The 12471-nt window shown below is 38.3% G+C and overlaps 1 protein-coding gene across 1 annotated transcript in view; it reads left to right on the top strand.

The window, feature by feature from the left end:
• Positions 1–12471, top strand: part of MAN1A1 (mannosidase alpha class 1A member 1) — a gene marked incomplete at its 5' end in the record, with an annotated part of 138017 nt that overhangs the window by 101638 nt on the left and 23908 nt on the right. The window contains one exon of the mRNA XM_082302616.1: positions 11106–11229. Coding sequence (XP_082158742.1) covers positions 11106–11229 — 124 coding nt within the window. The remainder of the gene's footprint in view (positions 1–11105; positions 11230–12471) is intronic.

Here is a 12471-nt window from a genome sequence, read left to right on the forward strand (position 1 = left end):
CTGTTACCTAGTCACCTCCAAATGCAAACTGCTCAACACTCATCCTCATAACAAATTATTTTACAGACAAAGGAAGTTAATGACATTTCTTTGCACTTGGGCAATGCAATTGATATAGCAAAAGAACAATTTAGTGAAACTTGAACATCAGTTGCTAGTAAAGGAATTCTGATGTGGGATAGAAACTAACTGAAGTCAGAAGTTAATGAACTGATCAGGCGAGAGGTTTTATAGCAAATCCTCAGGAGAAAAGAAAGGATAACCTAAAAGTTGAATGCTGGAAAAGTGATACAGAACAGGGAGCAGAGTCTTACAGAGGGATGTACTGACTAAAGTATATCAAGAGTGCCAAATGCCATGGCTACAGTGGTTTTAAGGCAGCAAGCAGTCTTAATGTGAGATGTGAAGTTCTGAAATAAGCTTTATAATTAAGCAGTTAGTTTGTCTTTTAGTGTTATAAGGCTTGGTAGAGAGGACAAAAGCAGAGATAAATGGTGTTTCTCATAGACTCTTCAAAATTCTTAGTTATCTTCCTGCCCAGTGAATCTGCTTCTCAGAAGCAGAAGTTAGTTTTTTCTTGCTTTGCTTAGGATGTTTTTTTCCTTTGGGTTTGGCTTTGTAAGGTTTTTGACTGTCAGTAACACTGAGCTACACCACTTGCTACAGCAGGGAATTTCATTCTAATACCACCTTATTTTATTCTGTCTTAATTTATCACATGGATGGCAGAACTGTGAAACTCCATTCATTACTTTTATTTCCTGTTATTTTCACTTCTCTCTGGGGACCTGATTAAAAGTAGTCCATGCTAGTACTTATTATCTCTGGTGTTGCTCTGTTGTGTTCTATTCCCTCTTGCTTTTTTAGCCTTTGGAATTGATTAATTAAACCTTAGTATATACAGTAATAGGAAGCATGAATTGTTTCGTTTATTCATTAGTGTGTTGTGGGAGACGTAGGTCTGTGCTGTGCTCAGATAACTTTTATCAGAAATAACAGTTCTGATCTATTTTATCAGAAATAACTGCAACAAGTACAGTTTTAGTACAGTTTTAGATGGTGATACTGAAAATTACCTCTAAACACTTGACATGTGTCATAGTGATATTTCAGATCATGTGATGCCTGACTACTAATTGTCTCTCCCTTTCTCATACTCCTCCATGTGGGCATGTAGATGTAAGCTTAGTGCTCTGTTGGTTTGCCACAGAGTGCCAGTTCCACAAGCTTTGATGCCCCTTTAGAGCACTGGTAATGTGAGAAGTGTCACAGGGCAGACAGCCATAAGGAAAGGGTTGTACAAACTCTGCCTATAAAATCCTAAAGAAATTCAGTCTTTTTCCACAGAGAAATGTTACAGGAATTTGATGTAAACAAAGCAGCCCAACAGTCTGAATGAACTGTTTTGTAAAAATAAGATACTCTGATTATTTTAAACATCAATAGACACAGTATCACTAGATCCAGATGTCCAAAAACCATGTATCAGACTACAAAAGAAGTATAGGATGGTGTCTGGTGGCTTTTGGAGCCCATGGAGGAGGTGATTTATTTTTACTTTCAGCAGCTGTCAGACTTCAATGCATACAGTAAAGCATGGTCTTCCCACAGGCAATTTTCACTGGCCTCTGCTTATTCTCTGCTGCTCTCCAGAGGCAGATGAGATTGTTTCCTCTTCATCTTGGTTCTCTCTGGCATTTTGGTCTCCATCTGGGTCTTGGCTCCTCCTGCTCCCTGTCTGCTGTTTCCATTCACTGTAATGTTCTCTCACTTCAGTGTTCCCCAGGAGCCATCACTACTCTGACCTAACCAAGAGCAGATACATTTCACCATGGAGAATATTTAGTGGGCTTTCATGTAGAATGACTTGGACATGGAGCAGACAGAACTCTCTTGCTTCCCCTGTGTCTTCCACGGCTGACTGGTCCTTCTGGGAGGTGGGGAACTGTCCTGGCAGAGGCCATAGCACAGGCTGGTATTGGAAATTCTGTACTCCATGTACCTCCTCACTTTCTGCTTTTACATTAATAGTGCTCTTCAGTCTCTGTTCTGTCCAGTTTGAAGACAAATTGACTGTTGAGTCATCGCCTTGGTGAAGATCAGTCCACTGGATAACATTTGAACATTTTACCCTTTTGCCTGAAAATAGAGTAAAGAGCCGGTGACCATTCTAGGGCAGCTCTAGAGGTCTCTGGGTATGTTTCCTTATAAAGATAAAAGGCAAAAATGCTGGGAGGAGGGTAGCTTTTTTTCTTGAAAAATGTAACAAACATTGCCTTTGAAGGACCTGATGAACTTCATGGAGAAAAGCAGGGATCTTGTTTTAAAATCAGTTTCATGTTAGCATCTTTTTGGGGCTGTGCTGGTAGTTTCTCAAATGATGAACAGTTAGCCACAGCAATCTGATTTTTCTACTCTCATTTCCAGACAGATGATGATGTGCATGTGTCTTCAATATGAATGTGTGCATCTCCTGCACTGGCATCGCTGAAGTGGCCAGGAGATCAGCATATATTAATGATAACTTTATATGAATAGAAAAATAGACAGAATTAATGTTCTCAAACTAAATAGCTTTTGAGGCTATACCTCTTCATTATCTCACTCGTTGCAGTAAAAAACATTCACGTTTTGTGTGACGTTGCGGACATATGTAGAAATTTTTTTATTTCCTGTCATCCCATAAAATTGAGTAACCACTTGTGTTAGTATTCTTCCTGGTGTTGCTGATGTCACTAATTCAGTGTCTGCCTCCTCCTGCTACATCAGCATCCCTAGAGATCACCTCGCCAGGTAATGGCTAATATCAGCCAGTCTTCAGAGAGGGCAGCTGGGCTGAGCAGGAAGCTGCCAGCTGGGCAGTGGTTAGGCAAGGGCAGTAGTTAACACATTTATTGTCACAGCTGAAAAACTAACCAGCTGTAAAAATTTGCCTACATGATCCTTCTTAAAATGAGGAATAAAACAGACGTCAAAAACTACCCTGTAGGCTTGCTAGCTGATTTTCAGTTTCTTTTTCAGCTGTCTCCAGCTGTCGAGACAGTGAATGAGAGGTGCTTGACCAGATTGTAATTGTAATCATCTTCCTCTCTCAGAGAAGGGATACCATGGAAAAGTCAGAGCTCCAGCAGGAGTCTGGATGCCTTGGGTGATTCTGGGACCACTTAAGCCTGCAAAAAGTTAATTATCCTTTACTGGAAGTTGGACAAGAAGATATTCACACTTGCAACTGGGTCTAGAAATACGCAGTTACTGTGCAAGTCCTGTCACAGATTCCTCAGTTTGACTCTGCCTTGGTGGCTCACACCCCAAGACTTGGTGGAAGAGTTGAGTGCCAGTGGTGTGTGCAAACATGGGATTTCTGTACCTTTCTTTCTGCTCTCAAGTGTAAGGATGATTTTCCAGTTATGGGGAAAACAAAAACACATTAAGTATTTTTGAAGCATTAAATAAATCATCAGTTTCAGTGCTTGTCAAAACAAGTCCTTAAACCAAGATCCTATATATTGTACTTTTGGTGGTGGGGGAGAAAGAAGTAAATTAAAAAAAAAAAATCTTAGAGCATGTAATTTATCAAATAGAGCAGTTGAAACTTTAGCAAGCATTGCCTGTGTGTTCCATAGTTGGGTTTGTTTTTTAATTTTGCTTTAAAATATGAACCTCTAATTAAAAATTTTCTTAACAGCTTCTTAATAAATCAAATCATACAGCATAATTTATTAGCATTCTTAGCTGCAGTACTAAAAGGAGAAAGATGTAGCACAGGAGTTTGAAGGGAATCTCTTCTGAAAAGTATTAACAGCAAATCATCCTTTAACTCCCCCAGTGTGGTCTGTAAAATTGGATTTAGCCTCTCAGCAAGTTGTTAGGAAGGAATGTGTGTCTAATGATCATCATTGGTTTCTAGGAAGAGAAGAAGCCACTCTTCATTTTTTTTTTGTGACACATTGACAAATGGTTCCATTCAGGGCAATCCAAAAAATTATTCTTATGAAAGTATTCTCAGATGTGGCAATCCTAAATAATGCATGAAACATTAGATACTCTATGAAAATGGCCTCTCAGAATCATCCTTTTGGCTGCCATTTGTCTCCCTTTGCTAGGTGATCACATGTCATAGGATGGATCAGGTTGGAAGGGACAAGAGTGGTTCATCTGGCCCAACCTTCCTGCTCAAGCAGGGTTATCCTAGAGTACTCTCCCAGAGGATACCACTGTAGTATCCATAAAGTATTTTTTCCCCAGTATTTGCTTATTTTTTTGTTGAGTATGTTTGTATATTTAGAACATATTAATTGTTGGGGTTTGAGTTCAATCATTTGCCTAGGAAGTTCTGAAAGCAATTAAGTTTTATTTAGCATTTTTATATATTTTGTGTCATCTATGGCTCTATAGCAACTTCATCTTTTAAATATATTTTGTTTAAAATCACAAATAGATACTGAGTATGCCAATGAAAAACCTGATGGCTTACTGACCTCTCTTCATTTGTTCCAAGGAGACTTAGTTGATTTAATTAAATTAAAATATTATGAAAGACTGGTAGTGACAGAAAAGAAATAGACTGAAGTCTTTTGCAATATATAAACACTTCATTAGAAATGCTGTGACTGGACACTATGTATTCATACTGACTTTTTATAAAATGAAGACATGGGAATAATGAGCAATTCTGCCAAAATGGATTGTGCCTTTGGAGATTGTTCTTACTGGATTGAAATACAGAATCATAGAATGGTTTGGATTGGAACAGGCCTTAAAAATTATCTAGTTCCTAAAAAAATCATTAAAGATAAATTGTGAGCTAGGAAAAAACTTATTTTTGTAATTAAAGATTTTAAAATATAACATAAGAGAGTGTTTATCTCCTGTCCTCCCTTTTGTTATGTGCATTAGCCTGTAGAGAGTTAAAAATCCCATCTGGTACCTGTGAAGCTAATTGAAATTTTGAGATTTGGGCACTTGGCAAGGGGTAACTGTAGGAGACTGGTCTCCCTGGGTTTACTCTCTAACAGGAAAGACTCCATCTTCAGTTTAATCTCCTCTGTGAAGTGATTTAATTCTGTTATCTCCCTGTACTGATTATCAGGGAAGCCCCAAAGAGATTAATTTCTGTGAGTACCTTTGGTGGAGTTGCAGTGCTCTCACATTTCCCCACCTTCTCTCGTGGTCAGACCTGTAGCTGGCCCACAGCGTCTGTCTGCTGAATTACAGTGTGGGATTTCATCTGTGCAGCCAAGCGGCATGTGGTCATAATTTTAAGACTAAAACATGGAAAAGCAATCATACTATGCTTCCAAAATTGTCTGGGGACCACAGACTTCTTTTGGGGAAAAAAGCAGGTGATAATTTGTGGTTTTCTTTGACAGGAAAACCTTGATAATTCCACATTACTTCAGTTTTCAAGGCACATTTGCTTGGGGGTTGAGACTCAAGGAGAAACATTAAGTGCATCCTGGGGTGCTGGGAGGGGAAAGCTGCAGGAAAGGTTGTGTGTCCAGTGCAACGCTCTCTGCCTATTTCTCAACCTCCATTTGGGAAGGTCCCTCTCTCTCCTGGATGTCTGAGGGGCAGCTGGTGGTGTGGGGTGACATAAGCCAGATTCTGCAGACTGGGCTGGGCAGCACTCCGCTCCTGCAGAAATCCTCTTAAAACAGGATTGAGCCTAACCAATTCCAGTCACAAGCTTTATTTTCCAGGCAGATCCTCCTTGGCCCCTCAGCATTGCGGGTAGTAGGAGGCACAACCTGCATGCTCCAGCTCTGGTGAATTTCAGTGGACCCTTCTCAGTGCCATCTTCTCATTTCTCTGTCATAGCATTTTGCATTTTCACCTACAATCATAGGGTAGTTTCTTACAGAAAAAAATCAACACTAGTAAAGTCCAAAGGGGCTGTTGGGAGTTATTTTCATATTTAATTCTAAAACCTTTCTCAACAACAATAATTGGACACTTCACATTGTTGCTGCTGGGTCTCTTTTATTCTGGCCTTTCACCTTTTTACTGGCTAAGTCTGCAGGAGGATACTGACTATTCTGCTGTGCTGGTGCATTTTGCATTAAATATTGAAATTCTGACTTCTTGCTCTGCCTCCAGATTGCGGAGCTGTCCTGGCATCCTCCAGGAAAGGTTGGGGTATAATAAGTTGTCTGCAGAGACAAACAGTTCTGCTCACTGATGACAAGAATTTTGATAAGTGTTTTGACCCTTTGAAGTATTTGTGCAGTTTCCCTGAGGATTTGCTTTTCCTTTCAGTTGAAAATTATCTGCTGTTTTATATATATTGGGGATGTAGTGTAATTTTTTAAAACTCTTTTAAATATTGTTGTGCCTCTGAATTGCAGTAATTTTTAAAAAAATAAAAACTGTGAATACTTCCTCTGTGGTTCCCTCTCGTGGTACACTCTGTACATTTTAAAAGACTTAGTTATCTCGTACTTTCTGTTCTTATGTACAGATGGACCTACAATGGCCTGCTGGAAAAATACTGAGTTGAGTTACCAGCAGCCCAGGTCATTCAGGCTCATGTTTCCCAAGAATGAATGACAGCAGAATTACAAACACTGGTTTTCAGATTCTGTGGCACTCAGTGTCCAGAAACAAAATTTATAAAATCAGTGAGAAATATTATAAACCAGTGCTGATCCTGCTTCTCTGATCCAGATCCTCACTTCAAATTTGTCTTACTTACATACTACTAGTTATAAGTCCTAAAGTTCTATGAGTATGTTACAGAAATTTTGTGTGTGTTTTATGCAGTGTAAAATAAACAATTTTAGACACAGTGATTTGAGATAGGTTAAAATCGTGCCTTGTAAACTGAAATTATTTTAGTACTCATCTGGATCTTCGAAGTAGTTTGAGTAGTGTGTCTCCTTCCCCCTTTCCTTCCTGAAGTGTATAGTAGGAATTTTGTTTCTAACTCTGGTGTCAGTAGATGACTGAAACTTAGTACAGGTTGTAGTGAGTATCAACATAAGAAAAATTGAAAAAATCGGGGGCAAAGTAAATTACAAAAAGAAAGCAAGATAAAGGAGTGCAACTAATATAAAGAGTATCATACCTGGCCCCCTTTGCTGTCTTCCATCTCTTTCAGAAAAGTGCATTTGTGAGCTTACAAGACACTTCTGACATTAAACTATTAAACTGAGTAAAAATAAGATGCAAAAAGTTTTCAGTGCTTTACAGGTTTTGCTTTGATTGGGAGGAGTGATCTGCACATAAGTTTGGCACAGAGTCATAAACCACCCTTTGAGGATCCTCCAGTTGTCCTGATCATTCTTTGGGTTCAGATTGCTGCTGTAGTTTCTTGACTTAAGTAATGGTCATCCCCAGAAAAAAAAACATGTAGGAACTTGCAACATCACATAGGTTTGCTAAAACTTGAGAGTAGAAATAAAACCTTTCACCAGAGACTCAGGTTTGCATCTCAAGGCTTCAGGAAGCCAGTGCATAACTTCATAACTGAAGAGTAATGAGATACCCTGCGTTGACTTTATGGCTGAAGAGTAAATAGGTACTTAGCATTGCTTTTTGTAACTTTTCAGAAGTTTTTGCTCACCCTAGTAACAGTAATGGTGAAGAGCTTGAAAAATGTCTGGGTTGGGAGCACTGGTTATGTTATCTCATGCATGGGCAGAAATCAGTATTTTACTATGCTTAGTTATTAAGATTTACTGAGCTGTTAATTTATTGCATGTTATTTTCTAGAGCACCTCAAGTAATTTATAAATGTACTTATTGTTTATAATCCCTGACAAAGATGTCTTTTTCCATTTACTTTGTTCTGTTTAGGTCCTCTCTTTTTAAAGTTCTATTCTGTTTAAAAGTATACAATATTTAGGATTTGGATGGTGGGGAGGGCAGGGCTGAAAAAAGAGCACCCTCTTCATTTCCTTGGGGCCAGGATACTGTTAAATGAAAGTCAAATGATCCGAGTGTGAAATCTCTCACATTCTGTATGCTGAAAGCTCTGTTGAGTATTTCCTGGTCTCTAGTAATGTCTCTTGAGGAGCTGACTGTCTGCATAGTGCACACTGGACTACCATCTTAAAATAAGGATGGAGTAAATGGAATCAGAAGCACTACTGTGAGTGTTCCAATTAGTGTGAGGGAATATGGAAAACTTACCTGTTCTGTTGCTCCCAAAGATGAAAGATATGCTATGAAGATTATCAGAAGGCTGGAGCACCCATCCAGTGAAGACAGGCTGAGAGAACTGGGCTGTTCAGCCTGGAGAAGTCTTTGGAGAGACCTCACAGTAGCCTTCGAGTACCTAAAGGAGTCTGCAAGAGAGCTGAGGGGGACTTTTGAAAAGGGCAGTTAGTGATAGGACATGGGGGAATGGCTTTAAACTGAAAGAGATTAGGTTCAGATTAGATACTGAGAGGAAATTTTTTAATGTGAGAGTGGGCAGACACTGGAATCAGTTGCCTAGAGAAGCTGTGACATGAAGCAGTCAAGGCCAGGTGGGACAGGGCTTTGAGCAACTTAGTCTAGTGAAAGGTGTCCCTGCCTGTGGCAGGGAGGTTGGAACCAGATGATTTTTGCTGTGCCTTCCAACCCAAACCATTCTATGATATGAGAGAATACCAGACATCCGCAGCTGAAGGTTGCATGAAAAATAGTTGAGGGACTGAAGTGCAAATCCTGGGTTCTACCACTTACTGAATGAGCTTGTCAGTTTTGACAGGGCTCATGTCTGACACTAAACCAACACATAAACTTGTTATTTTGCAGATTTACCAGAAATATGTTGATGCCTTGTTTTTCTAACCAGCTGAGCCAACTGAAAAAAATGAAAGCTACATTAAATAGTACGTAAGATGTAACACAGATGTTTATTTCTACTTTTTTTTACATTAAGAGTAAAGAATGCAAGTTTGTAATTTTCAAACCATCTTAAACAAGAAGAATCTTCCACTCATGGCAAAACACATTGCTGCATGCAGAAGTCCTTTTGACAGCTGTGTCTGGAAATTCTCCTTGTTAACAAAACACACTACATCAAAGCGTTCTGGCAGGTTGTATTGATACCAGCAGACACTGGGGTGGAGTGCAAGTAGGGACTCTATTACATTTTCTGTCAATTTTGGTTGATGCCTTGCTGCAGGAACAGCTCGATGTTTTCACTTTGAGATTGATTGAGAAACTTGATAGAAAAAAGCACGTATGCTTTTTCCATTTGCACCATAACATGGTAACTTTTCAAAATTCCAAGGGTTTTTTTTTCTTACTGCAAGCTTTATGTGTCAGCTCTTTTAATCTGAGTTATTTGGAAACAAGATGTTTTCATCTAGAAGTCAGCAGTTAGAACTTGAGGTGGTGTGTACCAGAGATGGGGTCTGTTCTTGGGTGAATAACCAGTCTGTAAGTTCTTCAGACCGTACAGAAGAGGCTTCCAGACATGTTGTCTGCAGTACTCGCCTTGATCCTATTTTCTGTAATATCTGATGCTTTCATGTTACCGTTCAAAAAAATTCCAAGCCACAGTAGATTGAAGTGCAGACTTGTAAACCAGTTGTGGGGTTTCTCTTCACTATGTAAAAAGTATACTAATCTTTGTAATACAGCTCTTAAAATTAGATATTAAGATCCCATGAAACTTGTGTTCTGTTTCAGCCACACAAGTACCATATCAAATTGGGATTGTGTGCATCTTTGCAGTACCCTGATTTCATTGTGTCATTGATTTTGGTCTGCAGCTATGAAGATTAGAAACACTTTTTGGGCAATTATTTACATCAGAGGACTTCCATGTGTCCCAGCCTCTTGCTCCTTTATGGTCAACCAGGGGAGCCTCATCAGATCTCTTTCCTTTGTGCTCTCTACGCCTTTTCTCTGCTTTTAAAGTTTAATGACTTGGTTTTATTGTGTGTGTCTGGCAGAAGTCTCAGAATACCGTGTTAATATAGTTAATGGGGAAATTGATTTAATGGAGTCTTAATTTCCCTGTATTGGTTAAACTTCAGTTATAGATGATCTTTTGAAGGTGAGCTCTTAACATATCTGAGAACTTCCATCATGATTTTTTGGGTTTTTTGCTGGTTTTGGGTTTTTTGAGTCACATTTTAACTCAGGAAGAATGCCCTATTATCAACTACTAATTGATGACTGTAGTGGCTGCTTGTGTGTAAAAGTAAAATTAAAATTTTATTTATATATGGATGCATTTGTGTTTAATGCTGTTTACAACTTGGAAATGAGGAATACATTCCGTACCTAATAAGTGTATTTATATGTAATACTTATCCTAGTAATATTCCCATCCAATATGTCATTATTCCCCTAGATGCTCTGGAATATTGGCTGGCTTTTCTTTAATTTCAGGGTTTTTTTCTGAATATTGCTGCTGGAAATTTCAAGGGGAAAAACAAAGCCACCTTTTTGTAATGAAACTTTAGTAGACTTGCAGTTCCGAGTCTCAACTAGCATTAGTTTCTAGTGGGGATTTAGCAATAAATGTGCTTTTCTCTATTCTCAACACAAATCCTAAGATTAATTTTGCTGTGAAGTATCTTTAGGTCGTAATTAAAACTGAAGTTACTCATCCTGGTAAGAGTACCCAGACAGACAATACATACTTATCCTACCCTATTAAATTCTCATGTATTAGGAAGGATATACTGCATGCAATACTTGTAACTCAAAGCCTCTTCTGTAGATATGCATTATTTTAAGTTAATAAACAGTTGCACTGTAGAAATTAGAGTTAGAATTGGAGAGTGCTGTGTTAAGTACAGGGGAAAACAAGCAAAGTATGAGAATGTTTTCTCATAGTCAGTGGTTTTTCGTGTCTTTAAACATGATATTCTGCAATGAAATGATACAGTGATAAGTGAATTGGAGACATTTGTGAGCTAAAAGACTGTGTTGTTGCAAGAAGCAACTTTACAGCCTAAGCAGAGCTGAACTGACGTAATTCAAGGTCCTGTGGTCAAATCATGGAAGGCTGCTGAAGCATGGTTCCCTACATGTATATAAAGTACATTGTAGATTAATTATCTTCTCATGATAATGGTATAGCTACTGCCTATTACATTTCATTAGCATTGCCTTATAGATGCTCATGATTATTTTCTGTCTTTCTCTTCGCCCCATTTTAGTGGAATCGGTCGAAATTGGCCGTGGGCCTCTGGCGGAAGCAGCATTTTGGCAGAATTTGGGACTTTGCATCTGGAGTTTGTACATTTGAGCCACCTGTCTGGAAACCCTGTCTTTGCTGAAAAGGTTAGACTGCTCTGTCAAAATCATGTTGTAAAAGAAAATCGCATATTCATAATATGAATGGGGAAAGATTTGGATTTTCCTCAGTTGTAAGCATTTGTCACATTTTCTGTAATCACCTTGGCATGTTTTTGTATTAAAAAGTCAAAAATCTCCTCCGAAATTATTCTGATGTATATTCTTCTATATGGCCCCATAAAACATTTAATTTCTGTTTATGTTCTAAATTAGTATCACATGAAACAATCAGACTGTAGAGCTTTCTTCAGTTCTTTACTTAATGGGATGTAAGCAAAACCTGACATTATATTCAGGATAATAACTGATGTCTAGAGAAAGCAAAGCACCATGATGATTTCAACAAGTTTATTCTTCATACTGCTGTATAATATCAATTCTGTCAGTGAGGTTAAAAAGCCCTTCCGTTGCACTGACCTATCAGAAATATACTTCAAATTCTCTTTGGGGAAGGAAAAAAAGTCACATGCTTAGACAAAACCGTTGTTATGCATACTAACTCTTCCAAAATTTGATAACATTGTCTTCTGGATACTTTCTATTTACATGAGCCGTGGAAAGAACTCCTCCTTCCCTCAATTCCCACCTAAACAATTTTGCATTGCTTTTTGATGTACTAGTAGCCAGCAAGTCCCGTTCTTCATAATACACTTTAGCATTTATCTTCTTTTTATTTCCTAATTAAAACTTAGACTTGTTTTGATTTTGTATTCTTACTGCAGCTGCCCCATTGTATCAACTTATTTATTATTAAGTTGATATTATCAACTTATTAATCTAATTATTGATGAGACTCCAAATGTTTAGCAGTAGGTCTAAAAGCAATAGTCACATCTAAAATTATTATTAGGAAAGGACTGAGTGGCTTTGTAGGAGTAGCATTGTCAGCATTGGAATAAATTTTGTGAAGCAAACTCCTATCAATTTTCATGTATTTAGGGGTAAATTTAAGGACAGTTTCTCTTAAATTTGAACTGAGGAGGGGGAGTGGATAGGGAGGAGGTGGCAGCACTTGAGGAATAGCCAGAAACAAATTGACAACGTAAGTTAATTTTCTTTTGACTTTTATGGTAATTTAATGCATAACATCTGTTCTACTACGAGACAATGAAAGTGTGTATCTTAAAAATCCTAGCCCATGGTTCTCCTACACATGCTCTAGCATCATACTCTAGCTGCAAGTTGCTGAAAATCTGTTTATGTAAGCTGTTCTTAAAACCCCCAAGA

Source organism: Coloeus monedula (genome assembly GCF_965178545.1).
Source record: "Coloeus monedula genome assembly, chromosome: 2".
In the NCBI taxonomy this organism is placed as follows: Eukaryota; Metazoa; Chordata; class Aves; order Passeriformes; family Corvidae; genus Coloeus; species Coloeus monedula.